The sequence below is a fragment of the Halichoeres trimaculatus genome, unplaced genomic scaffold, assembly GCF_033239565.1.
Source record: "Halichoeres trimaculatus isolate MK-OKI-2021-1 unplaced genomic scaffold, fHalTri1.1 fHalTri1_scaffold_3, whole genome shotgun sequence".
Lineage (NCBI taxonomy): Eukaryota > Metazoa > Chordata > Actinopteri > Labriformes > Labridae > Halichoeres > Halichoeres trimaculatus.
In genome coordinates, this window is record NW_027437181.1 from 18,541,244 (window position 1) to 18,569,216 (window position 27,973).

The 27,973-nt window shown below is 40.4% G+C and overlaps 2 protein-coding genes across 2 annotated transcripts in view; one reads left to right on the forward strand and one right to left on the reverse strand.

Moving 5' to 3' along the window:
- Positions 1–20,163, reverse strand: part of mrvi1 (murine retrovirus integration site 1 homolog) — a 28,610-nt gene extending 8,447 nt beyond the window's left edge. Inside the window, exons 1-29 of the mRNA XM_074667224.1 lie at positions 19,978–20,163; positions 19,547–19,568; positions 19,032–19,085; positions 18,822–18,935; positions 18,552–18,732; positions 18,174–18,232; positions 18,027–18,087; positions 17,784–17,942; positions 17,378–17,495; positions 17,250–17,300; positions 17,082–17,159; positions 16,940–16,996; positions 16,800–16,859; positions 16,428–16,483; positions 16,232–16,325; positions 16,017–16,142; positions 15,842–15,927; positions 14,866–15,571; positions 13,856–14,066; positions 10,981–11,009; positions 5,297–5,512; positions 3,516–3,622; positions 3,352–3,413; positions 2,472–2,645; positions 2,178–2,255; positions 2,014–2,048; positions 1,600–1,647; positions 680–1,141; positions 506–584 (exon numbers count right to left, since the gene is read on the reverse strand). Of these exons, the coding sequence (XP_074523325.1) occupies positions 506–584; positions 680–1,141; positions 1,600–1,647; positions 2,014–2,048; positions 2,178–2,255; positions 2,472–2,645; positions 3,352–3,413; positions 3,516–3,622; positions 5,297–5,512; positions 10,981–11,009; positions 13,856–14,066; positions 14,866–15,571; positions 15,842–15,927; positions 16,017–16,142; positions 16,232–16,325; positions 16,428–16,483; positions 16,800–16,859; positions 16,940–16,996; positions 17,082–17,159; positions 17,250–17,300; positions 17,378–17,495; positions 17,784–17,942; positions 18,027–18,087; positions 18,174–18,232; positions 18,552–18,732; positions 18,822–18,935; positions 19,032–19,050 (3,526 nt within the window). The 5' untranslated portion in view covers positions 19,051–19,085; positions 19,547–19,568; positions 19,978–20,163. The remainder of the gene's footprint in view (positions 1–505; positions 585–679; positions 1,142–1,599; positions 1,648–2,013; positions 2,049–2,177; positions 2,256–2,471; positions 2,646–3,351; positions 3,414–3,515; positions 3,623–5,296; positions 5,513–10,980; positions 11,010–13,855; positions 14,067–14,865; positions 15,572–15,841; positions 15,928–16,016; positions 16,143–16,231; positions 16,326–16,427; positions 16,484–16,799; positions 16,860–16,939; positions 16,997–17,081; positions 17,160–17,249; positions 17,301–17,377; positions 17,496–17,783; positions 17,943–18,026; positions 18,088–18,173; positions 18,233–18,551; positions 18,733–18,821; positions 18,936–19,031; positions 19,086–19,546; positions 19,569–19,977) is intronic.
- Positions 20,164–20,319: 156 nt separating this feature from the next.
- ctr9 (CTR9 homolog, Paf1/RNA polymerase II complex component) lies at positions 20,320–27,774 on the forward strand. The gene is made up of 23 exons (XM_074667079.1): positions 20,320–20,485; positions 21,322–21,420; positions 21,520–21,759; positions 21,840–21,957; positions 22,039–22,128; positions 22,688–22,944; positions 23,036–23,143; positions 23,239–23,475; positions 23,632–23,850; positions 23,946–24,129; positions 24,223–24,311; positions 24,390–24,575; positions 24,733–24,820; positions 24,907–25,055; positions 25,138–25,254; positions 25,344–25,489; positions 25,606–25,677; positions 25,846–25,981; positions 26,097–26,255; positions 26,348–26,502; positions 26,616–26,715; positions 26,806–26,918; positions 26,997–27,774. Exons 1-23 carry the CDS (start codon positions 20,441–20,443, stop codon positions 27,391–27,393), a joined length of 3,504 nt encoding a protein of 1,167 aa, XP_074523180.1. The 5' UTR covers positions 20,320–20,440; the 3' UTR covers positions 27,394–27,774.
- Positions 27,775–27,973: the final 199 nt, after the last annotated feature.

Genomic DNA, 27,973 nt, shown 5'->3' on the forward strand with positions numbered 1-27,973 from the left:
ATACATGCTGAAACATCGGACAACAGCAGCTCAAATTAAATACAAAAGAGAGTGAACATTTCCTTTTATGTTTAGGTATTATTACTTGATATTGAAGTATACTGAAGCATTTTTTTTAATTCTGTCAACCTTTAAAAACCAACTGTTGAAAAGTTGAATAGAAATACAAATTATTTTGTAATACTGTTACAATCTGAAGTTACAGCACTGTCTTTTTAAGACCACATAAACTAAGCCCTGCGTAACATCTCCCACAGGTAGTCTTTATTTTGCATTATTCAACAGTCATGCTCTCTACTGATGGAAAAGTAAAACCACATTTATTCCTCTTTTAAGAAGTTGCCAGTAACAGTTGGCATTGAGGAAAAAAACCAAGAACATCTCATCATCATTATTTCCTGACAGGAACAGATTTTCCCAGAGATTTAGGAAGTGCACACCCATGCAGAGTTGCTGAAAGTACTTTCTGTCTCTCAGGGACAAGAGAGAAAACAATGACTGTTACCTTTTTCCTGTTCACCAGCTTCACTCAGGTCTGGTAACTTGGATCCCACTATGCTTTGGTTACGCATTAGCTTGTGCTCCTTTAAACACAAAACACAAACATTAGGACCTTTTCAACCTGCCACTCTGGGAGGATCTGACCACTGATAAAAGAATCTGACCACAAGTGCTTCACCTCTTTGAGTTTGGACAGTTTATGTATGCCCCCAGGCTGGCTGGGGAGATCCTTGTACCCTGACGTCTTAAACACAGCATCCCTGGGCTTTTCTGAGAGGCTTTCCTCCAGTGTAGGTGGAAAACTTGGGGCTCCATTTCTAGAATTCAGGCTGCCAACAGAATCCCAGGAAACAGCCCTCATCAACGGAGGAAAGGCCCCAATTGTCTTAATTTCTGCTGTGCAGGGGGCCAGCTGAGTAGGCGGTCGAGGAACAGGCTTGGCCACCCCTGTAGCAGGGGCTTGGTTGAGGTTTCTTCCTGAGCCTGCTCCTTCTTCAGCTTTACAGAGTGCTGGAGGACTCTTAGGTAAAGAGGGATCACAGTTCTCCTTCTGGACGGCAAAACGAGGCGTTAAAGTCCCAGAGGACACTTTCCTCTTCTCAGCTGGCTTCCAGTCCACCAACAGTCTGTTCCCCTGGGGCTAGCAAGACACGAAGCATTGTTAATGAACTGTTGAGTTCATTTCCCTGAAGAGCTGAAAATGAAATCCTTTATAATAAAAAAATGTTAACATGTAGATGCTAATTGCTAATGCTAGCATGGCAGCATGGTGACAAGTTGTGCAGAAAGTACAACATATACACTGGACAAATTCAATTTTCTGACAATGTTTTTGTTTGTTTGTTTGTTTTTTCTTCAGAAAGTCACAGGATGGGCAAAACCATCAAATCCATCCAGTAAAGGTAAATGTTCATACCAGGTTTCATCACAAAACATCAAAAGCTGTTGGCAAAGTGTATTGTTTACAGTAAAGATATGGGTTATGTAATAAATATACTGCTCTGCAAACTTATTCATGAGTTTTGCATCAGAAAATATGAAGCTTTTCATATATTTGCCAATAAAAGTGAAAGAAGAGTGTGAATCTGTAAATCTGACCTCCTTATCTTGGTCGTGTTGCTCTCGCCCTGAAGGAATCCCGAGGTGCTGAAAAAGAAGAAAACAACTTAATTTTTCGAGTAATATTAGCAAAATCAAATATTGAATTTGATTAATACCAGCTGAATATTAAACATTTTTGGGAATCTGATCTGCAGATTTATCTCCTGTGTCCTGTACTATTTCTTATTTTACTTCATTTTTTTTGGAATGCTTCTTTTTTTAATACAATTGGTGATCTATGTGTTAGAAATTAAGACTGGCCTATCTGAGATAACCTCACAAGGATGAGACAGACTTTTATGCCCCTCCAAAGATTTAATAATTGTAATATTTCTTATTTAACAGTGGAAAGTGAGCGTATAACATCACATTACTTGCACAACTCATCCTCAATGTGAATAGTTTTGTTACCTGCCCGACTGACTGTGAGTTGACATGGGTTGTCTCTGTTGAAAAGACCAGAAATACATCAGAAAAAAATAGCAAGAAAAACTTCAGTGTCCACGTAAAAATTGGCAAATTGGAGACTAATGTAACTAATATTAAATTAATTGTTTTCAAGAAAAGTGAATTACCGGTTTGAGGTGCCACAGTCAGTGAGCTGCTTCTGGATTGACACGGTGAGGACGACGGGGTTGGACTTGGGGAAAGAGCTGAAGCAAAACAAGTTTGAAATGATAAGAATCATCTTTTTGAAAACTATTAAAGTAGAAAAGAAATTCAGGTCTACAGTTTCAGAAATGCAAAAAAAAACCTCTCACAAAAGAAACAATGGAATCATGAGAATTTAAAACAACTCATAAAGATTTAATCCAACTCATCCACTATGAGATTATCTATAGTACTGTCTACACCTGTGTGATCACTACCTGTGGGGGACTCAGAGAGGCTGCCGGTGGAGCGGCGACCACGACGTGTCAGGAAGCGGTCGCTGACTTTCTTGGCCTGTTCCAGCAGCTCCAAGTTCTTCTGACGATCCTCCTCAGAGAGCTGCAGCTCCGGCAGAGGATCTTTGACCAGGTCGATCACATTACCTGTGCTGTCTGGAAAAGAAGGGGTACACACACTCACATGTCACACTCCCACTTACTATTTCATGTAACTCTGCCTATTGATGCCTGTACTTGTCATTTTACCTTCATGTGAAAAAAACCCAAACACATTAGATATAGTGATAGACAGTTTGTCAAGGAGAAGACTTGTGCTCCCATCTCATGATAAGGTTTTTAATCTTTTATGTTCAAGGAGTCAACTAATGTTGTAGGGTCAAAGCCCTTTAAAGGATATACTGAAGTAGGACTCTTGGTTTAAAGTATCTGGGAAAGGAATTTCATCGCATATGGAAAAGAGCCAATAAATCAGGTGATGGTGGTTAGCCAAGATGAAAATGTTTATCTCTTCCCCAACCAGTTACATAAAAGTTAGTTGAAGCAGAGGAACATTTAAGGCATGTAAGATGACGCACAGATAGATTCCCACAGATCAAACTTTGGCAAAATGCTGTGGAGATCCACACAGCATGGCAGTGTTATTAATGTACTCTTAGTTTTATTTTTTAATCTGTCATCCTTGGATCCACAGAAGGTAAGACTTTTGAAATTTTGGTTAAAAATGTTTTAGTCAAACTGAAAAAGATGGTAATTTGTCACAACACTGAATTAACATTTCTTATTATTGTTGCTAATTATGAAAAAACATCTCAAAACCCTTTGGATTACAGTTGTGTGTATGCGCCCAGGGTTTACGTACCCACTGTGGTGATGGGTCCTGCAGATGGTTTTCTTGCCATCCGAGCTCTCGGACTGTGTGGCCTGACAGAGGAAACAGCAATGATTCAGACATTTCCTCAGACATCCGTCTTCTCAATTATGGCCAAAAAAGAAGAACACTTCCTTATCAGTGTTTACAATTACCTGGCCTGCTCCAGTGGACGTCCATCTTGCTGGATTACAGTGGCCTGTTGTGGGTAGACAATAGTGGGGGCTGTCATGATCACAGCTCGGCTTTCGCCTGGAGTAGACTGTACAGAAAACACAGCAAATCAGAGCAGGCATTTAAAAGTGCAGGAAAACTGAAAAACTGGAAGAGTGATGTTTTATTTTCATACAGATCCAACAGATCTGCATGGCGGTCAGAAGCTAAACAGCAAGAGTAATAGTTGGTTGGTTTCCATTTGTAATTTTATGACATTTTTTGGTTTGTAGAAATATGTATTATGTAAGCACAGAACATCTGACCAAAAACAGGAATTAGCACTAGATTAAGACAAAAAGCAGGGAGCTGGACATGGCTTAGCAGTGAAGTCTGCTCTCTTTCACTTCTCTGCTCAACTTCTTGTCCTATTATCTCTAAAGAAACAAAAGCCCCCAACATATAATTAGAAATAAATGAATAAAAAAGTAAGAAGCCCCTAAGCAAAACAAGTTAGGGAAGATCTGCAAAGGTGCATCTCCCCAACCTCGTCAGCACAAGCCTGCGTGAATTTGGAGTGTGTGATAATGGTTAACAACCTTCTATTTCTGGTTTTGCAGTGTCAGCAAGTCGGCTGTGCACTCACCATCGTCCTCCGAGTTTCAGACTACATACAAATTGATGCAATTTTTTTTTTTTACAACAACTCAATACAATTTTTTAAGGATTAAAGGAATATAAAACAATCACATAAAAAGTTGAGTGTAAACATTTTTTCTTCATTTAACCTTTATTTAACCAGATAAAAACCCACTGAGATCTGGATCTCTTTTGCAAGGGTGACCTGGCCAAGAGGTCTGCAGCACACATCATAATAAACAAACAGGTACAGTAATAACATTGCCAGAAATCCATTATAAAGAGCACCACAAAAATAGTCAATCTTAGTCAATCACAAGATACAGGAAAATAAAACAAAATCCTTCACTATTGTTCCAGTTTATATACATCTACACCCAGTCGTACTTAAAAGGAAAAGGAAACTGAACTATATACACAAAAAAATCAGCTCCAAACATGGACTTCATTCAGAAAGCATGACATCTTTGACTCAAATCACAGCACCATCACCATCAATGTATGCATGTAAGCCCAGAGTTAAATCAAACTCTGATTACCTTAGAGCTCATTCCTTTGCTGTGCTGTGGATTTTATTTTGGTGCTGGTATGTTGTACAGATAAGATGACAGCTTTGTAACAGTCTGGAAAGATGAATCTAACCTGTGTGTCAGCAACTATTGGACAAGACGATGGTTTCTTAGAAGTATTTAACATTTTAACGTCTGCAGAAAAAGGGTCAGTTCACCAAAACAAAATTCAGTATTCAAATTTACCATTTACAACAGATATCTTGACAAAAGTATATATTCAGTAATTCATTTTGGTATTTTATTTGTAGGTGACTCTACATTAAACTCAAGGGCTGCTCACTACTGTGGATTTATCATCTAAGAATTGCTCTGATGGTTTGAAGCAATGTCTCAAACTTAAGCTTTGCATTGTTTTGAATCCTGAAGTCAAGAGTCGTTAAGAGAGCTCAACAAAAAATTCCAAACATCCTCTTAGACCTCGGCAGAGGAATTAATCTAATTTACTGTCAACAACAAGCAAAGCGTACTTCATCAATGAAAACAGGGTCTTATCTAATGTCTCTACTGCTGAACTGTATGCAGCAGAAGCCAAACAGATACAAAATCTATATGATACATGGAGTTAGACTCACAGTACTGGGAGAGCTGGAGGAACTGTCCAGCTCCTCAGGTGAGTCCTCCTCTTCCTCAGGCAGTGTGGGCATGCTGGGGGTCAGTGGGGGCCGTGAGCGGGTGTGTGGGAAAATAAAAGCCCCCCCAGAAGCACCAGGGACCTCACTGGACTTCTTGAAGAAATGATCACTCTGGTCTGGATTGACCTGAAGTAGGTTTTCCTCCTCTTCCTGGACCTAAAAGACCAAATCCATGTATGTCATACAGGATGAGGGGAAATATTCTACATGTATAAGATAAATGGATGTAAGGGAAACTGTTTCTGAACTGCTGACCTCTTTTCTGAGAAGATAATTTTTGCATGAATGGTGATGTTTAAAAAAAGTCTTCTGACCGACTATGGCTAAAATAAGATACACCAGAACTAAACAGTCACACCATAAACAAATCCCAGGATAGCTTCATCCCACAGTACTCTGAACAGAAACATTGGAACATTTTCCCATAAGACCATTACATTAAATACAGAAACACTACCAGTAAGCTGTGTTTAAACATTTCTTTGAGTCAAGGCTGTGTCAAAGCTTAGGAACTCAAACAAACTTCCAGTGCGTGTAAAGGGGAAACAATATAAATTTAAAAAAAAGGAACAAGTCTTCAACCACCTATAAGTCAAACTGTTGATGCAGCTAAAGACACTTAAATAAGAATAGCTTCTATTTTTATTTGTATTCTCTATTTAAAATGTAAATATTGAGCTAAAATTATCCTTGAAGTTTTAGAGCACTCAGGTCCAGAGCTAAATATGTTTCTGGAGTTTGTCCTCTGACCGTATGCATTGACCCACGCAAGCACACTTATGCAGAATACAGCATCACAATTCATTCCTGCACATGCTTATCATTACAGGACAGGCGGTGATAACACACTCAAAAAGTCGCTGATATGGCGTCAGTAATGTCTGTTTACCATGTGTGTAGAGTCAACACGCTTGTCGTACCTCATGTTCTTTAAGAAATGCTCCACGCCATCAAAACACCCTAAAGTTTATGAGTGAGTTTACAATTTATTCAGATGCCTTCACAAAGTGGAGGACAAATGGAGACATTTAAGATCCCAAGTGTTGAATGTGAAACTTCTCTTTGTTGTAGGATGCTTCCTCAGACTGTTTTCATTTGGAGCTTGAACTTTCTATATTTGTATTTTTATATTTTCATCTTTAGTCAGACTTGCAAGATCTCTTCTTTTTTATTATCCCATTTTTATATTATTTTATTCTTCAATAGTTAATGGGGTTACAAACAAGACCTCGAGGATAAATTTCATGCCACCCATGTGTAAACTTAACGATAAAGCTTTTTGAGTCTTAAATCTTGAACACACAGACGGGAATGCACCAAGCTGTTTGTAAATTGAAAATAATGGCTGTCCGAAGCACAAACTGGTGAAGACTCTGTCCACAGTAGGGAGATAAAAATAAGTGTTCAATCACAGGAAATAACACAAAAATGATGCATGAGTGTCTAATTTGGCTGAACTAAGCTGCGAACACTCAATATTAACCTGCCATGAATGATTGATGTTGTTTAAACAGCAGCTAGGGGGAATAAAGCTGTAAAGAATTTGCAAATGGAGCTTTTGATACAGTACATGGGCTCATCATAATAAAGGCTGATGTGCAGAATGTACTTTTGGTTTTTGAGACACTTAGAAAGTTTTATTTCACACAGCTTTATTTTTACCTGGAACCACAGAGCTAAACATACAGATTCTGGGTTCAGTGATAGAGATGCAGCATTCTTTCAGCTCACAGCTCTTCCTCTGTCTCAAACAAATGTATGCAAATCCAGATGCAGAGATGCAGAGCAGATTTTACCCCCTGATGACGCACAGAGTGCAGAGACTCTGCTCACCCTGTTACAAGTGGTTGCTAATGTATTTCCATTCATTTGGTTTCCCCTGAAATAGAAATATTTACATATGCATGAGCAGCACAGGTGTTGCTGTTGTATTCAGTCCCAAAGCTTGTAGTGAAATCAACCAGCAGACGTGTAAGAGGTGAGATATTCTTCAGGCACTTTCTCCAGAATCACAAATGCTCCGTGGCCAAAGAGTGTGGTGTGCTGTTCAGCATCAGTGTCAGGAAAATGATAACTTCTCAGGAACATAAAGGGACAGAGGGGCCGTGAGTCACTGGAGAGGAAACGGCTTGTTTAACTGGATCCTGGTGAGCTGCGAGGATATTTCCTGACTACAAGAAAACTGTCACACAGGATTAAGATCACTACTCATTCTAGCTGCGATGGCATCGAGCAGATACTTTTTAATGCTCGAGTCAGCAGAGTTTCTCTTTTATTTCTCATCTCAGCTGATTATCATACCCAAATAATATCTCTGTGAGGTTCTGCAGGTTGTACAAACATAGCAGTGAGTCAGAGAATGTTTCTCAAATAAAACTGTTAAAAATAACAAACTCTGGGCTGCTTTGGTAACAACAACCTGTATTTCATGCAACTGAACATGCAAACATATTTTTCAATGAGCTTTTTAAATTCTTTTCTGTGCGGCACCTTTTCCACAGCTTTTTTAGAAAATGTGAGATAAATAAACTAATAAATTAATATAATTAGGGATGGGTACTGAAATAGGTACTTTTAAAGATTCCCCCGAATTCTGTAAAAATACCGGGCATGAACACAGTGTTGCAAGTTTATATATTGAAGGATAGATATGTTTAATTGAAAACTTTTATTTTCTATTATTAAACAAATTGATATTTTTTACCACATAAACACAAAAAAGTACCAAAAATTGGTACTGTTGCGTACCTGTACTGTTTGCCAGGCATCAGGCATCAGTAATGTATCGTTTTAAATGAGAAAGGTATCCATCCTTTAACAGAATAAATAAAATACTGGTATTTTTGATATTTTCTTTGTATTCCTCATCTGAGAAAAGTGAAAGTGACAAAAACAGACCATAACATCCAAGCTGAATGAACTGCTGTATCTAAAAATCCCCCGCCAAAACAAGGCAGCACACCAGCCCTGCAGGAGGCTCGAGTGTTTCCCTGCAGAGCATGAGACTGAGATAAATATTGCAGAGTAATTGAATCGGTCTGATTATTTCCTGTGGAGGAGCAACAGGACAGAACGTACAAGACTGTACACAGTCAGACTCTGCACCACAGCTCCCAGAGGAAACAAACATGTTGCAGTTCACACACATCCTCTAAAAGACATTTATTTGTCCATCAGATTCATCAGAGCCTGAATTAAGTTCTCACTGCAGCCAGACCAAGCTGTATCCTTCCCCAGAGGACAACACGGGGACCCTCCTTCCCTCCTCTGTTACATAAGTCTGCTCCCTCTTGCCAGATTTGTTTAAAATTTGGTTGTGTGAAGTACAGAGAGCACGGCTGCAAAGGAAGTGGCAAGGTCACAGATAACAGGGCAGAGGAAGTGTGAGAAGGCAAAAGCAAACAGATGAGATGGGGGAGCGGATAAGTGCACTGACTTTTAAAATGTTTAATCCCACTGACAGAAGCAAGAAAGATTAACAGAGCAGTCAAACAGTAGATAATCTAAACTCTCTCTGAGTAACTCACATGAGGTTGAAAACTGTTAGCAAGTCCAAAAACACAACGTTGAGCTCAAGCCTGACTGTGCTGCAGAAACGCTGACAGAACACAGCTGGAGATGCAACACCTGACGCCGCTCATGACTGTTTAAAACCATCACCCACTAAGACCCCACAGCTCTACACAGCCGACCATCTGAACCTATCCACAGAGATCACACACATTACCTGAGTCCACCACCAGTGCTGCAGAGAAACACGCACACACTCCTGCTGATCCCTCCAACACAGACCGACTTCCCCACAGTCAAACTGTCACTCTCTGCTTTTTCCTTTCGAAAACTCCTCTATCTTCTGGGCTTCTCCTTCCTTCTCCCGTCCCCTCTGTTCCCTTTCTTTTTTCAGCAACAGCCTCTCTTTCACTCCCTGGGAGCTTTGACCATTTAAGGAGAAGGGCTCCGAATGCCTCTTTGGGCTGCTGTGGAGTTTGTGTGTGTGTGTGTGTGTGTGTGTGTGTGTGTGTGTGTGTGTGTGTGTGTGTGTGTGTTTTCTTCTCCTGCTCCAGTGAACATCCCGTGCAGAAAAAAAAGAAACAACTGAGAGAATTGTTTCATTTTTCTTGTAAGGCTTTGTTTTCTTTCTCTAATAGTAGTTTGGGGGCAGCAGGAGACAACTTGTGTGTTGTTGTGTGCAGGGGGATGTTTGTCAGAGATTGATAGATAGATTGAGTCCATCCCAAACTGTGTTTACTCTACAGCCAGAGAGGAATCCCTGCATCCTCCTCCAAGTGCTTCAAGTCCAACTGTGCTTTGTGCACTTTACTGCCAGAACTTGCACCACTTTAGTTTCATAATATCAAAGTTCTGAGTGCTTCAAAAAGAACAGAGGAGTCACATTGCTTGTGGGAGCACAGCTGACTTTCATGGTGAATTACAGCATTACAGCTGAATTAACCTAAGCTGATAATCTTAAGTGCAACATAGTGAGGGGAATTGTTTGTCAAAGGAGCAAATTGTGGAGAAAAAGTCAGATGTTCTCATGTAATTAAACCTAAAATAGAAGTCTTCCTTCAGGTGATCCAATTATTTACTTTGACCAGGCCATTAGAGGGTGAAATACACACATTCATTCATCAACTTTATATACTTGTTATATAACTTTCACACAAGTGAGTCACATCAGACATCTCATCACTCTGTGGATAACTTTCTTCCTGTGGTTAACAAATCTTAAATAAAAATAAATATATCATAATAAGTTGACTATTCACACGCATGCACCATAGACTGTGTAATAAATGCAACAATGCGCTCATGCATAATGCAGTAAGTATGTTCTAGTGACATCTTGTGGTGAGGTTGTACATTGCATCAAACTGACAACTCTCCCTTAAACAGAAAACAAAAGGCCGTGAAGCCGGCGTTCAGTGATCACTCCTGCTTTATGCCACGGTAACTGAAAGACTTTATCTTCAGACTCTGAGCAAAATTAAGTGTATTCCATGCGTTCATCCTAGTTCTCTTTATTTACATTCTGAACTTGTGTTTCTGTAACTGTTGATTCTGGTTGAGTTGGAGCATATTTGATCCATTTTAAAGCTTATTAGTGCTCAGAAACTCTGGTTTGTTTACTCTAAATGGTTGCTCTTATGAGAGGCTGTTAGATATGTGAAACTACTGTATCACAGAATTTTTGTTTTCAGGTTACCTATTTACTTTTTACCCTTTGAGCCTTTGAAAGCTGAAACTGATGATATGCTGAAGGATTCAAGGGAGAATTTCTCCCCAGATTAACTGCAACTATTTATCTGACTTTTGAGAAAAGGGACATCCTCAGTTTTGATAAAGCAAAGCTTATTTGCAAAGGGAGCCACTGGTTAAAAATTATATTGTTTTTTATAAGCCTTTTTAAGAAATCTATACAAAAATGGCACCTCTAGTTTTACTGCTCTTGAATGTAGCTGCTCTTGCCTCCGCCCAAAAGCTAAGGCAGATTGCACTCCTTTGTTTGAGAGCAGAGCATGTCAGTGAAAATAATACACACATCGCACATGTACACAAAATTAAATGAGTACTCCTGCCTTTAAGAAAATAGTTTTATCCAGTAAAGCAGGAGAGAGTCTTACCTTGCTGCAGCTGCCTCGTCCTAAGCCACCTGTTGAAGCCAGAGCACACACACAGTGAAAGTGAACGCTGATGATTTGCATTTAACAGGAAAGCTTGTGCAATGCAAATGTCTTGAGATGGTTAAAAAAAGGAGAAGTCAGTGTGTGTGTGTGTGTGTGTGTGTGTGTGTGTGTGTGTGTGTGTGTGTGTGTGTGTGTGTGTGTGTGTGTGTGTGTGTGATGACAGAGAAACACAGTAAGAAAACAAACAAGGAAGGAATAAATTGAGTTTTCTATCCTCTGGCACTGAAGCTGGCAGTGTAAAATCCAGCTGATAGATAGAAAACTACGATAACTTCAGTTTCAGGAAGTATCTCACTTCCCTCCACTCTTCAGCTCTACATCCAGGGGCAACAATCACCTGGCAACCATTTTGAGTACATGTGGTGCTTGATCTGCTGGTTGACAGCTCTTAGCAGAGTATGAGCCATTGTGTTGTCTGCTTTAGGTGCTCTAATGAAAGGTTTGTCATACTGTGATACCAGGCAAAAGGTAGATGAAAAGAAACAGTTTGAGCAATTAACTAGTTTGGCCATTCCCAAGTACTTTACTCATAGAATATACAAACCAGGGTCTTAATTTGGTGAAGAGGTGGAATATTTTGCACCTGTGTTTCTGTAAACAAAACCTGACTGAAAAAGATGGAAAAGACCTGCAAATAATTGTGATAAATTCCTAAAGCTACAGCATAATTTTCTCCTCAGAAATGATCATCTATTCTTTTTATTTCATCGGAGTATCTTCCTTTCTGTTTCGTGTACAGCCTGACTTAGCAAAGTCATTCATGTTCCAGTCTAAAGTGTTTTTGGTATTTGCACTTCTCTCATCAAAGAGCACACAATTTACAGTCGCCACACTCAAAGCATTAGGATACACACTGCTTTCCTAAATTATTTACATTCAGCCTCTGGTGGATCTTTGTTCATCACACAGCCTGACAATGATTTCTTTAAAACTGCAGAATAACACCCTAAAAACAAGCTGTACTCCAAAGTTTGACCCCAGAGGAATGCCTAAGGGTGCTTTAATAACTCAAATTCAAGTAGCATAAGTGCTGGAAGCTAATGGAGAGACATAGAGGGGTTTTTAAAACCTTAATGGAGAGAGGCAAGAGTAGGTGGAGTACAGCTTTGCTTCGTTTTGTTGATATTATCAGAAATTCAAACGCCCCAGCAACACTGTGAAAACACATTTCAAAGCTTTGAAATTGATCATTGTTAGCAGAGGCCTTTGCTTCAAGGATTAAAGTTTAGATCATCATAATTTTGACTACAGGCTCTTGGTCTACTGTTTGCCTCACCGCTTTGTTACTAACAAATATATTTTGAAAGCACAACAATCATTTTTCATGACATAAGAAGAAAAATACTGACAAATTAGATGTCAGTAGTCCTGTCTTCCATTATATGCAAGTTTTCATGACGGTGACTGGGTTGGTTCTGTTTTGTTTTGTCTTTGCATATTCTACAAGTTTAATATTTTCTTTTTCTTTATTGTATGTTCTAACTGTATTTTTACAGATGAAGCATTTGGCTTTAATCTGGCACAATGTACATTTTATCTTTAGAGCCAAAGCAAAAATGTGAACAGCAGAGTGCATATATATGTAGGCAATACTCACAACTAGCTCTTAGTAGACTGAAACCTTCCTTAGATGAACAGTGTCGGGATTATATTTAAAACCATTAACATCTTGAACTGAAGAAGCATCTAACTAATAGCATGTATCAGTTTTTATGACAGCAATGTATATCATAAAATGTTTACTGCCCGTCCTTCCACAGCAGTTTAGGTTTGGATGCAGCTTCATTTGATAAGCAAAAGCGTCATCATACAGGAAAGGTCAGGGTGAATGCAAACTTTAAACTAAGAAGCCTATAAAATAAACAAAATAGGTGGAGGTGGAGACGAATGCTGTCAATCCACCCTGAGGTCACCTGTGAGTGGCAGAAACCTGTAACTACCACGCTTCAAACTTCTCTACACACTGTAAACCAACATTTGAACAAAACCTCTAAGTTATCAAGGAACTAAGAGAGAAGAATTTGGATATAGCTGCAAAGATAGATAAAGAAATCAAAAAGGTTTCTTTGCCTATTAGTGTAGCACTATGGCTGTGTGTAGGTGACAACATTAGCACAGCTCAGCTGTAGGGTACAGACATACTCTTACAGAATTCAGATGGTTCACACACTTATGTACTATAGCGTTGAAACACAACATTGCAGCCTTGTCTTTGGGAAAACAACTTTATAGCATTTTGTAAGTTCTCCACTTTGGATGATTGTCATAATAGTGCTTGCTCTCCTGTGTTTTAGGTAAACATGCTTTTGCATTTTTTGATTATTTTACTTTGAGCTCACACGCTTTTAGCTGTTCCTCTGGAAAAACAATTTCTCAGGAAAATCTTTAAACTTGGACAAGGCCCTTTGGAACAACACCTTCATGGAAAATAGGCAAATATGATGATTTAGCTCCTATTCAAATATGACTGCAGCTATAGATTAATCTGAAAATATTTCACTCACTCTGCTTTTACAAAAACAAACCAAGAAAACAAACATACAATAAAACAAACACACACACACAAAAAAAAACAACAACTTTTGACCTCCCCTGATTTCCCCCTCAGCCCTTTTTGATCAACAGCACGCACTCCCTCTGAGATAAATCTCCTCTTCCTCCTTAGCAAACCAGCTGTTGTTTGCAATGTAAATATCTAATGTGCCTATTTTCAGACATCCTCAGGGATTAGCATCAAAAAAGGAAGTAGCTTTTATTTATGTCTCATGTGGACCCCATAACCACAAAAACACCAAGGCAGCAGCCACCATACCATTCATGGGAAGCTGTGGAGGCTCATTGACTTCTGGGAGAGGAGGAGAAGATGGAGGAGCAGGGGGAGGAGATGGAGGAGGAGGAGGAGGAGGAGGAGGAGGAGGAAGAAGACTCTCTGCTTGGTCTCCATCTTCAGGCTCCACATGGGACTCATCTGTAATGCCTTCTGTGACTTCAGCAGAATCAGCCTGCAGAGCGGGGCCTGGAGACTTATGTATGAGAAGCCAGAAGAAGCAAAGAATTAACTTTAAAATTCTAAATGTTGTACTTGTCTACTTATTTAAAAATATATTATCATTATTATTCAGTGTTGTTGAATCCTTTTATGAATAAAATATTGTTGGTTGTTGGTTTACATCATGAAAAAAGAAAAAACTTTCAAACCTCTAGAAAAGGAAAATTGTCTGTGTCATAAAAGACAAAAACAAAACAAAAATAAACCTCAAAAATATTTGACAACCTTCAGGCAAAAAAAAAAAATCATGCCATCACCACAAGGGGTCAGTAGTTTCCTCTAAACAAGATGATAACAAGTGCAGGAAAAAAACAGTAAATCTGAAATCAGTAGCCAGACTATGATGAATGAATTATTTTTGCAATTTTGTCAACTTAAATTTAATATTCCCAGACCATCAAAAATCATTGTCATGACAAAGTTTAAGGAGAGAAATGCACCTTGTTGAGATTAGTAGAAATTGAATTCTATATAATGCTTTAAACCTTTATCTTTGTAGTGAAGTTGTGTTTTCACTCAAAGTAAAATATATATTTTTTTTAACTGAATTTTCATTTCTGCATTTTATAAAAAAATTTGTGCTTATACACGGAATTTTGAACCAGTGCATCCAGGGTGAAAACAAGCTCATTACCTCTACCAAAAACCTTACACCTGCATGATTAATTATAGCAATTTGTAGCAATAGCAGTGTAATGAGATTCTTGTCTTCACATTTTTTAAAGGGCAAACTTCCTGTTCTGTATTGCTACAGCTCTAACAGTGACACAAACCTGTGCTGGAGCTTGCTCCGTGATCCGGGCCTCCAAAGCATTGAGCTGCTGCTCGGTGTTGGCACCTCGGCTCAGTGCCTCCTCCACCCTCTGCGTGATGCTCTCCATCCTCACCCTCACCTGGCTTACCCTCTGCTCGCTTGCTCTCACCAGCTCGGCTGTCTCCAAGGCACTGTTCACCATCGCCTCCATCCTCCTGAGGGTCTCCAGGAGGCTGTCTGCTCTCACCTGAGGCTGGGTCTGCTCCGGCTCTGATGCTGCTCCCCCTGTAATCTCTGTGGCCACTGCTGCATCCCTCTGATCCTTCTCAACCCTCTCCACCACAGCGCTGTCTAGTTCTTTTTCTGTGTTGGTTGCCTTGTCGGTACAAAGAGCCTTGATAGTGTTTTTTTCAGCAACACACTCCTGAGCAGATCTTAAAGAGGTTTGCAGGCAGACGACCTGCTCCCTCATATCAGTGATGGTCTGCTCTGCCCTCTGGAGCTTGGCTTGTGTTTCAGAAAACTCCTGGAGTGGCTGCTGTTCTTTTAACCGGGTCTTAGCCCCCTCTAGGCTGCGGGCTTTCCACCAGTTCACCACAGCCACTTTCTTGGCTTCCTGACTCTGGCTTTGCTTTTGCTCCTTTTGCTCCCAGCTCCTCTGTCGCTCCTCTGCCTTCTCCCCTTTCTCCTCCCACACACACTTGTGCAGCTCCAACTCCTGCAGACTGAAACCACCACCACAGCTTTATAAACATCTCCTTTACACACTGTTATGTCTACAGTTATTGAGGGGCACTAAAACTGCACTTAGCCCTGATAAGGTCTAACACATGAGATTGTTACTCCTATGGGTTACGTAATGGCGATGCCCGTAAATTCACTGTCACCAGCAGACACCCCTTTTACTGGAGGAAGCTTCTAGGAACAGAATCTAACATCAAACAAGTCCAGTCCATTACCTTAAGAGGAGAAAGAGAGGTAAAAAACTCACATACACATTGACAAGCTGCCGCTTGATGCTTGCCTGTTGCTGCTGGCGGTGAGGAAAAGGCCTCTCCTGTGTTTCTACAGGAGCAGAGTCCTGAGTGTGAGAGGAGACACATGACAGATTTACACATATACATGCCACTGCATGCCACTGATCTCATCCACTCTCTACTGTCTCCTCACCCGCTCAGGATACTTGTTGTGCAGAAGATGAGCTATTTCTGCAGCCTTGATCCTATGGATGATGCGCTGAATATCATCCATGTGCACGGTTGGGAAGCTTATGTCGTCCAGAGCTCGGTTATGCTGCTGTGGACAGCAGAGACAAAGAGAGTGCACGATCAGCAATGTTAAAAAAATCATCAACGTTCACTGTTCAGGCAGTGAGCATTTCTTACCTGCTGCATATCCTGTATCTCACTCTGCAGAGAGCGATGGTTTGGAGGATCTTGACTGTAGAGATTGAGTGGACCTATGCAGAGTCTGTCATACCTGCCAAGAATGGAAAAAAAAGAACATTTACATCATTTACATTTACAACATTTATTTTAAAGTTGAGGGTTCAATGAAATTATGTGTTGATTGTAAAATTACCTCAAAAGGACTTGGTGTGAATGCTCCTGTAACCTGTTCAGCTCTGACTGCAGACCCTGGAACACCAGACAGGAGTTGAAGAGTTGAATGACACTAAAAATGTAATTTCTAAACCATTCCCTTAAATATAAACACAATTTAAGGTGCACACACATATTTAAGAGTCTGAGCTTTTTTGAAGCAGTGTATTTATCAGGCTGTGCAGTCTGTTATTTTTTTTCCAAATGCACAGCATACCAAACAGTGCCATCAAATTTCATTTGAACCTGTTTTTATGAGAGATGTTAATGTATTTAATGGAACGCATTTATATTACACAGTAAAATTAAAATAGTCTCTTTTTGATTCTGTCTCTTCCTGGTACAAACATACCTCGATCATGCTGTGATTCTCCATGTGAGAGTTTTTCATCTTATCCATGAGGATCTCTTTCTACATGGGAACATTTAATGGTAGAGTTTAAATAAAACATTAATTGATTTAATTTTTGATTTAGTAAAAGAAAGACCAACCTTTGTGATTTCTCTGTCTTTCACTGTCAGCATAACCAGGGTCTCCTCAAGTTCGGCCTGCAACATTATAACAGTTTTAAATTCTTTATTTAAACATATAATATATAGGAATAACAAGCGTTTTTTACGCATCTCTTCCTACCCTCAACTCGGTGTTGACCTTTCTCAGTTTGTTGATGCTTTCTTCAGAACATGTCCTCTCAAAGATCAGTTTTTCATTCTGTTGGGGCACAGGCTTTTAAGCTGAAAACAACAGTTTGCTTTTCATTCAGTTTTTAGATTACATTTGAATTCAAAATAAGTACGATACCTTGTCTTCAAGCCTGTGAATGTGAACCTTCAGGCATTCAACCTCACTGCTCTGAGGAGGAAAAAGATTACTGTGGCACTGGTTGTGATAAATAGATGAATTATTTTTACATTAAAAGTCTGATCTACCAGTTTGGTGCAGCTGGTTTGGGTGCGGCTGGCTCTCTCCTGAGCTTCTTTAAATGCCCGACGGGTCTCCTCGAGTTCTTCTGTCAGAGATCTGGCTCTTGCTGCTGATCGCTGTGCACTGAACACACCAAAGATAAACAGATAAATAAAAAGAAAAACAGAGCCTCTGGTGTTGTCCACATCTACTTTCATGTCTGTTGGATCTATAATTTTGTTTGCCTACCTCTATATTATTCTCATCAATCTAGGATACATAAAATCTCAGATGGGACTGCAGAAAACGATCCTTTCAGTTGAATAATGACATCTTAATTTTTTCCTTTAAGTCTTCTCCTTTTCCTTCATTTAAAGCCTGACAAGTTTTTTGGTTGGAGTTTAATGTAGAGGACTGCAGCTGATCTTTTACCTGACCAGCTTTGCTCTCAGCTCAGTGGTCTCCAGAGTGAGCTGCAGGTTGATGTCTTCACACTGAGCCACAGTCTTCAACAGGCTGCTGTTCTGCTCACTCAGCTTACGATGAGCGTGCTTCAGCTCAGCCACTGTCCCTAATAAATCTTTTCCATCACTGAAGCCAAACAAACAGATAGCTGGTAAGTATCAAAATGTAGGAGTTAAACACATGCAGTGATTTACAGAGAGAACAGCTGACCAGGAGCACTGAAGGCTTTCTGAGGAGGTGGCTTTGGTTTCAGAGACTGAGAAATCCATCCCTGAAAGAAAAACAGAATTTTATGAGTTGTGGTCTGATGTGATTTAGACTTTTATCAGAAGTCTGCACAAAACTATAAACCCATACCGTTTACAAGAACTTTAGTAGAGTCTGGCCAAGATGCTTGACTGCCATCCACATCCGAGCTGAAGCACAAGAGGAGGCTTTAGTTCTCACAGCTCAGTGAAAATAACCATAAACTAAAGACCTTCACACTACTTAGAAACAAATCACTGGCACTAAGTATGGACAGCTTTGGTGATGTAGTTCACTCTAAATATGTAGAGGTTTCTTGAAGATTGTATTTCCATTGTGCACTTTTGCTAGCACCTGAAGAGCAGCAGTGAGGAGGTGTAAGGATATTTTACAACAGGAAGAGGAAACACATTGAATAACAGCACACCATTACAGGTTTGACCTCAATACTTCAAATTAATCTTTGGTTTGGTCTAAGTTTTGTCTCACCTGTCCTGGCTGCATTGTACGATCCACTCCCTCATGGTGGCATGAAACATCTCTCTGCTCACATGTGGGTCCTGACAGTCAGGGTCCAGCAGATGTCGCAGGGCAGCCAGTCTGTCCTGCTCTGGACTCTGATGTGTCATGGTTTGCAAGTACTGAATGATGGTGGAGGCCAACACCTCTCCTGAAAACAAGAGAGATACAAGGGAATTGATCCAAAGGTCACTCGATAATGTTAATGCATTTTGCTGAAATCCACATAAGCCTGTGTACCTGTGTTGGAGGTGTTACATGTATTATACATGATGTCAAGGAGTTCATGTTCTGAGAATCCACTTGAATCTGCCTCAAGCACTTCTCTCGTCCCACAGCTTGGTGAGTCCCAGACTGAAGGGGCACAGATGGCGGATTATATTGCACAATCACAATACATGTAACACAAATTTATACACCCTTTAATTAAATACTTGTTTTGTTGCTTACCATCATTGCTGTCTGACATTGTGCTTTTCACCCTGAATCCTCCTGCTACATGACCTGATTTATTAACAAAGAGCACGGACAATCAGCCTGTCTTTATGTTAAAAGTACAAGACTAAAAGAGATAAAACAGAATAAATTAAAAAAAAAAAATGAAAATGTGATGAAGTTTAACAATATGATTGAGAAAGCTTTTCTCTTGATCATGCATCTTATTACCCATTTTGTGTAATCTAATCAGAGGACTAAAATGTTAATTGCTCAATCTAAAAAATACCCTACATTAATAATAATAATAATAATAATAATAATAATAATAATAATAATAATAATAATAATAATAATAATAATAATAATAAATTCAACATTAGAATATCAAAAAAAAAAAAAAAAAAAAAAGCTTAACCAACAGGTCATACCAAGTGTTCTTTAAAATAACTAATACAGTTTTTACAAATATCTGATGACAATAGCACATGGTGCACATTGCTAAAAAAGTCATTAAAAGGAATCCTTACTTCTCAGTCTTGGTCAGTGCTGCTGAAAGACAAAATGTCAAACGTTAATTTAGGAGCTTCATCTTCCTTTGGGTTAATCTGATCCTCCTCTTCATTCACTGTGATGGTGACACAAGAAATTTTTCCCCTTGTGCCTTTTTTCCTGCTTCACATCAAAACCAGCTGACATTCCCATTGCGCCCCCTCGCTCACCCCTCCTCCCCTGTCCTTCACTACCCACCTCTCTGTTATGCAGCTAAATGCTGCCTTACTGACGTCTTAGACCACAGTAATTAAAATAAACAGATCAAGCGCTAAATCTGATACATGCTGCCTGCAAAATATACAATTTAAACTTCCTTGACTATCAATGTGGAAAATTCATCCATTTAAATACGTGGCTAGTTTGGCAACTGAAACTCGTGATTTTGGGCCTATTTTAGCTGCGTTACCTGTCAATCGTGGAACAAAACTATAAAAGACTTATTGAAACTCCTCTAAAGTATTTTTGGAGACTTTACAAGTATTGAATCCCATTTCCATTTCCGCCAGGTTTGAAGGGAAACTTTCCCAACGATGATGGTAAAAAGGCCTTGCCCTGAGAGTCTTCTTTCTTTTTTTCTTCTTCTTCTTTTTTTTTTTTTTTTTTAAAGCAGGGCTATGTCAGATTAAGAAGACGTGGTATTGTAGTAGCTTTATCCTGCGGAACCATGTTTTCACGAAATAGCATCGTCTTTACTTTACTTGCATGTGGAACGTTTCCTTTACCCTCTTCCTTGCCGGACATATTTTCCGTAACTCCTTCTATGTGTTTGTTTCCTACCGGACGCATGTTGCAGCTACCACCAGACAACGGGAATATATTTTTGATTTCCATTAAAACTTAACTTCAAGTGGATTTTTCCTCCCCTCAAGATGTCTCGGGGCTCCATTGAGATCCCTCTGCGGGACACTGATGAGGTAAATCCCGTCTATCATGTGATCCTCAATAACTGTGTGTTTGATTTAGCTCAGCGAAGCTCGCTGCGCTATCAGCTAGCATTAGCTAATGTTCCGTACATCACAGAGCTACATTTAACGTTAAGTAACGCCAGTTTAAGTTAATCATGTGGAAGATTGCCCCGAAAGGTACATGCAAACAGTACGTGGAGCAGCTTATGCAGACATACTAACTGTTAACACATAACTGTGTGCGGTAATATGTAAACAGGTTGTGGTGCAAGTTAGAAAGTCATATGTTGTTCACCTCTGCGCTCAGTGCAACAATCCAACTTGTCACATCTTTTAGCTACAATGTTATGTTACCTCGTACTGAAAAAGGCATCAAAATAATAACAACCATGCTTAAAAACTCCTTAGATTTGCCAATTCATGAAGCTTGGGTTTTAACCATGACTGCTCTCCATAGTTTAAAATGTTTAAAATAACAATTCTCTGCAATAAAGCAGCTGACCGAGAAGATGGCTTTTTTTCTGTGAAAAGAGAAGAGGAAATGTTTATGTAATTAAATTCGTAGTAAATGTAATAAATCCATAGGATTAATTGATATTGTGAATGAAATACTTTAATGTGCTAAAGGAGAAAATATTTATAAAACCAATAGTAACATAAAGAATTGGTGAATATTGATTCGAAAACATTTTATTGTGATTTACTAGTGTTATTACAGAAACAGCTATTGAAAAGTACGTCTTTTTTTGAAACTCATTGTTTTTAATCTGTATTTTCACTGAATCTGTTGTGCAATGAAAGTTTTTTGATGCCCATTTGTGAACTTGAGTACTTTTACTTTGTAGGTTATTGAGCTTGACTTCGACCAGCTGCCAGAAGGAGACGAGGTCATCAGTATCCTGAAGCAGGAACACACTCAGCTGCACATATGGATCGCTTTGGCGGTGAGTTTATTCAGCTGCAACAGACAGTGGCTGCATTTACCACTGTAATGTTAGCTCGATGAATTACACTCACATCATGTTTGCACTTTTGGTTTTTAGTTGGAGTACTACAAGCAGGGCAAAACAGAGGACTTTGTCAAGCTCCTAGAGGCAGCTCGTATAGATGGAAACCTGGACTACAGAGACCATGAGAAGGACCAGATGACCTGTCTGGATACACTGGCAGCTTACTATGTCCAGCAAGCACGTAAAGAAAAAAACAAAGATGCCAAGAAAGAGCTCATCACACAGGCCACGCTGCTTTACACAATGGCAGACAAAATCATCATGTATGATCAGGTAAGTCTATTATAGCGATGTGGCTCCACAAAATGGTTTATTACATATAATGTTACATTCTATGCCCTTTAACTTTACAGAACCATCTCTTGGGGAGAGCCTGTTTCTGTCTGCTGGAAGGAGACAAGATGGACCAGGCTGATGCTCAGTTCCACTTTGTCCTCAACCAGTCCACCAACAACATCCCTGCTTTACTTGGCAAGATAAAGATACTTTGATAACGTATATTTACCACCGTAAATGAATTACTGAATTAATGACATTATTCTCCTTTAACAGGTAAGGCTTGTATCTCCTTCAACAAAAAGGATTACAGAGGAGCTCTAGCATATTACAAAAAGGCTCTGCGTACAAACCCAGGCTGCCCAGGTAAATATGTTACTCACATCATCCTCAAGGGACCAATACATTGTTTCCAATTACTATCCTGGGGCCTTATTGAACCAAGAAATATGTATATTATTTACAAAAATACTATTATAAGTCTGTAAATAGTTGTTGCAATGCAAACTAAAACAATTAAAAGGACAAAGATGCATTAAATTCAATCAGTCCAAAACTTGATACATCAGTTATTACCTTTTAATCACAGGTGATTGTTTTGTTGAATTAGTGTCATATTGATAGAGAAAATGCCTGAAATGTCTACCCTGGTCTTAATAAGTTGACACAATATTGATTTGAAGATGAAATCCATTTTTGGTAGACAATAATAATGTTTATTTCAGTGCCAATAAGCAGAGGTTCAGAACTAAGAATCTAACACAGCCAGATGAATAATAAGAGGAGCTAATAATAATTGATGGCTATTGTAGGAACTATGCTCTTTTTCATGGTGCTGGTGATTTATTTCTTAATATATAAACATGTTAAGAGGTTGTTAATCACTTTTTTTTTCTCTCTCTCTTGTTCTTGTATCTCGATCTAGCTGAGGTGAGGTTGGGGATGGGCCACTGCTTTGTTAAGCTCAACAAACTTGAGAAGGCTCGTTTGGCCTTTGGCAGGGCCCTAGAGCTCAATTCCAAATGTGTTGGAGCTCTCGTTGGTTTGGCAGTTTTAGAGCTCAACAACAAGGAGGCAGACTCCATCAAGAACGGAGTGCAGCTCTTATCGAGGGCATACACCATCGACCCCAGCAATCCCATGGTGCTCAACCACCTTGCCAACCACTTCTTCTTCAAAAAGGTAGTGTGGTTCTCAACAAAATACGGAAAGCTCCAAACCAGACCTTCATCTTAATCACCTGTGTGTGTGTGTGTGTTTATTTACTTTGCAGGACTACAGTAAAGTACAGCATCTTGCCCTGCACGCTTTCCACAACACAGAGGTGGAGGCCATGCAGGCTGAGAGCTGCTATCAGTTAGCCCGCTCATTTCATGTGCAGGTAAGATCCTGACTGATCCAGAGTGTGTGAACGGTTTTTAATCTTGAAGCTTCACTGATGTCTTATTCCTGTTTTGTTTTGTTTTTCATTCCTAGGAGGACTATGACCAAGCGTTTCAGTATTACTACCAGGCTACTCAGTTTGCCTCGTCTACATTTGTGTTGCCCTTCTTTGGCCTGGGACAGATGTATGTGTATCGAAGAGACAAAGAGAATGCGGCACAGTGCTTTGAAAAAGTTTTAAAGGCCTACCCAAACAACTATGAGACAATGAAGATTCTGGGGTCTCTGTATGCAACATCTGACGATCAAGAAAAGAGAGACATTGCTAAAGTAAGTGTCCAAGCAGATAAAGTTATCTTATTTGTGATCCCATGACTTTTTATTCAGATCTTTGCTTGTCCAGCTGCTCAAAGTGTGGCTAAAATAAGCTAGAATGCAGAACCAAATGGCCCCATATGATATTTGGAGACTGTCTCTGTTCCCTAGGGTCATTTGAAGAAGGTGACAGAGCAGTATCCAGATGATGTGGAAGCCTGGATCGAGTTGGCTCAAATCCTAGAACAGACTGACATTCAAGGGGCACTTTCTGCCTACGGCACAGCAACCCGAATCCTGCAGGAGAAGGTGCAGGCTGATGTCCCCCCTGAAATCCTCAACAACCTTGGAGCTCTGCACTTCAGACTGGGCAACCTTGGAGAGGCAAAGGTAGCTGGAAATGCAGCACAGCCCTGTTTTTAAAAAATGAATTTAACACTGGAACAGCTGAATGTTAGTGATGGATAAAATCGTTTTCTCCACAGAAATACTTTCTTGCATCTCTGGACCGAGCTAAGGCTGAAGGAGAGCATGACGAGCATTACTACAATGCCATCTCTGTCACCACCTCGTACAATCTTGCCCGCCTTTATGAAGCAATGTGTGAATTCCATGAAGCTGAAAAACTCTACAAGAACATCCTGAGAGAGCATCCTAACTATGTGGACTGTAAGCATGCAACATCAAACAGTAAAAAAAAGTGAGAGGAGGAAGAAGAATGGTGTGTTTTTAGTGATCCGTTTTCTTTTTCCCCCTCTGCAGGTTATTTGCGTCTTGGGGCGATGGCACGTGACAAAGGAAACTTCTATGAAGCTTCGGACTGGTTCAAAGAAGCTCTGCAGATCAATCAGGTGCTTTGCGGTTTATGGTAGAGGCACTCATCTGACATCAAGTTCCTTATGCATAACTCTTTGTTCTGTTTGGTGCAGGATCACCCGGATGCCTGGTCTCTGATTGGAAACCTTCACTTGGCCAAGCAGGAGTGGGGTCCAGGGCAGAAGAAGTTTGAGCGTATTCTGAAGCAGCCGTCCACACAGAATGACACGTACTCCATGCTGGCTCTGGGTAACGTGTGGCTGCAGACTTTGCACCAGCCCACCAGAGACCGGGAAAAGGTGAAAACAAATGTTTGAGGTATCTTATAAAAAGTGTTTTTTAGTCTCACAAGACTTAACCTTTGGCAGGTGAAACAAAGCTGCTTAAGTTTAAGGCTTATGTGTGGATGGAGAATGTGGATCTCTAAATGAAGTGAGGATGTTTCTGTCCTGACAGGAAAAAAGACACCAGGATCGAGCTCTGGCAATATACAAACAAGTCCTGCGAAATGACTCCAAGAACCTCTATGCTGCCAATGGCATCGGTCAGTCAACTTTATCTATCTTTTAATAATTATTGTTTGTTTCATGGCTCTGTTGTGTGACCCAATGAACACAAATGTTTCTCCAGGTGCCGTCCTGGCCCACAAGGGCTACTTCAGAGAGGCTCGAGACGTGTTTGCGCAGGTGAGAGAAGCCACAGCAGACATCAGTGACGTCTGGTTAAACCTGGCTCACATTTACGTGGAACAGAAGCAGTACATCAGCGCCGTGCAGATGGTAAGAGCCTCATTTGTAGCTTTCTTTAGCGATGATGTCTTCTTAACCGTTTCTTGTAAGAGTGTTTTTCACTGCTTCCCAGTATGAGAACTGCCTGAAGAAATTTTACAAGTATCAGAACACTGAGGTGTTGCTGTACCTCGCAAGGGCACTCTTCAAGTGTGGGAAACTGCAAGAGTGCAAGCAGATGCTGCTAAAGGTAAAACAACTCAAGGCTTTCTATTCTAGTTCTGTAGTCGTGTTAGAATGACGGACACTCACTTTGCCTTTCTGATGTTTTCCCTAAAGGCCCGTCATGTGGCGCCCAGCGACACGGTGCTGATGTTCAACGTGGCTCTGGTGCTTCAGAGACTGGCCACGCTTGTGCTGAAAGATGAGAAGAGCAACCTGAAGGCTGTGCTCAGCGCAGTCAAAGAGCTTGAACTGGCTCACAGGTAGAGCTCTTTGATTTATTCCTCCATCTCACTGTTGGATTTCTCTCACGGCTAATCCTGCTATTTAAATTCTCTCTCCAACCCTCCTCCTCTTTTTCCTCCATCTGCTTACAAAGGTATTTCAGCTACCTCAGCAAAGCTGGAGACAAGATGAGATTTGACCTGGCTCTTGCTGCATCTGAGGCCAGGTCAGTTGGAATGTATTCTCATTACAGCCCGTTCGAAATGTTTTTTTCTTTTTCACTCTGATGTCTGTTGTGACTGATGGTGTTTACATGGAGCCTGTGCTGGAGCTGTGTTCAGTTAGTGCAGGTTGTTATCTCACAGGGGGGGTTGTGTGTGTTGTGGGATTACAGGCAGTGCTCTGATCTGCTGAGTCAGGCTCAGTATCATGTGGCAAGAGCCAGAAAGCAGGATGAGGAGGAGAAGGAGCTCCGGGCCAAACAAGAACAAGAGAGGGACATGCTGCGTCAGCAGATGATGAAAGAACAGGTACTTTAGGGGATACCATCCAACAACTGTTATGCTCATAGTGTCATACATTACATCTCAAGGTTCCAAGTATTTCTCACTAATTTTTTTGTGGGTTATTCTCCAACCTGTGTAGGAAGAAAAGCGGACCAGAGAGGTGGAGGAACAAAAGAAGCTCCTGGAGCAGAGAGCTTTGTATGTGGAGAAGACAAAGAACCTGCTCAACTTCACAGAGGCAGCAAAGGAGATGGCCAAAGAGAAGAGGAAGGGAGGCGGGGGCGGAGGAGGGGGTCGTGTGAGTGTCAGCGCAGCTTTCAAAAACATTAACGGACGTCAATGCCGTGAAAAAACCTCAGTGACAAATTACTTTATTCTTTTATCCAAAAGCGTAAGAAAGGAGGCGATGTGGATGAGTTTGTTAATGATGACTCTGATGAGGACCTGCCAGTGAAAAAGAAGAAGAAGAGGAAGGGCGGCAGTGGCAGCGAAGAGGATGAGGGGGGTGAGGAAGGAGAGAAAAAGTCACGCAAGAAGAGGAGGAGGTGAGTCTGCTGCACTGTAGTTTATGTTGACACCTGAATATGATTTTTATATGATAAGATATTTATATTTTATGATTAAAAAAGAAGGACTCTAAGCATATGTTGCATTTCAGACCTGCTAAAGGTGGAGGAGATGATGACAGTGATGATGAGGAAGGAGCCTCTCGACCCAAGAAGCAGCGTAAACCCAAAGAACGGAAGAAGATTGAAAAGGTTATTTTGTTGTTCTTTATTTTCTAAAATTTAATCCAGAGCCTTATTTCTATAAATCTAATAACTTTATTCTAATGAACTTTATTTCAGCCTCAGCCTGAACGCCTGCCACCATCTCTCAAAGGAAAGATCAAGTCAAAGGCCATCATCTCTTCTTCTGACTCCTCTTCTGATGAGGATGGGCTGAAAATAGCAGAGGACAGGTAAAAGCACGAGTTCATGTCATAAAACAGTGTTGAGAAAATGAACAGACACCTGATGAGTGCTTTTTTTCCACACAGACAACAAAGAGACAGTGGTTCAGGATCTGACAATGAGGGCGGCCACAGGAAGCGCATTGCCTCTGACAGCGACTCAGATGCAGGAGGAAGGAACCCGTCCGGCAGCGAGGCAGGCAGCCCTCGACGCTCTGCAGGCTCAGAAGATGACGAATCTGGCAGTGACCGTCCAGTAAAGAAGAGAAGGGTGCAGCGGCAGTCTGACTCAGAGCAGTCAGACAACGAGAGCAAAAGGAGTCGTTCTGGATCAGACGACGAGTCCCGGCCTGCCTCTCCTGCAGCAGCGTCAGACCGAGGATCAGAGCCCGGATCTGATGCGGGGTCAGACAACGAGGGCTCCCCGCGCCGTCAGAGCGGCTCTGAACCAGAAGGCTCAAACAATGATGATGACAGTGATTAAATCTTCACTTCTCCCTTAAAGACTTGTCTCATTTCATGTTGAGAAACTCACATCTACATTTTTATTGTTTTCTATCAAAAGCAGGGATTTTTGTCTGTATGATCTCTTTGAAGTAGCCTAGAAAAGTGTAGTTTCACGTCCTACAAAAGATGTCTTTTCCTAGATGCTGTGCTTTGTTAAAGATGAATTAATATGGACAAGATACTTTCAACTCTGATGTAAAGGTGATATCTTTTTTTTTTAAATCTCAGATGGCCAGACGTGACATTGACCTGAAAATGGAAAGACACTCACACAATGTCAAATAAAGAAAGACAAAGGAAGCGCATGGTGTTTTTAATCAGACTAATACTGCGGCAAAAAAAAAAATGCTGTTCATTTTGATTATCACACCCTCACCTGACTGTAAATGTCACATAAATAAAGCTTGAAGGGAAATTAAAGTTGAAGCACATGTGCTATTCCACTATAGCAGTAAAGCGATGCGTTCATCACAGCGTGACCTGAAATTTTGGGGTTGAGACAATTATTAAATTAGCTTAAGTTTATGGCTCAAGTTAGATTCTTAATGCATTTTTCA

Bases quoted from the DNA above. Each gene is read 5' to 3' on its own strand.
- ctr9 (XM_074667079.1), top strand. From the start codon at position 20,441: ATGTCTCGGGGCTCCATTGAGATCCCTCTGCGGGACACTGATGAG. The intron at 24,576-24,732 runs GTGAAAACAAAT...CTGTCCTGACAG, and splicing joins CCACCAGAGACCGGGAAAAG to GAAAAAAGACACCAGGATCG. The intron at 25,255-25,343 runs GTAAAACAACTC...TTTTCCCTAAAG, and splicing joins GCAAGCAGATGCTGCTAAAG to GCCCGTCATGTGGCGCCCAG.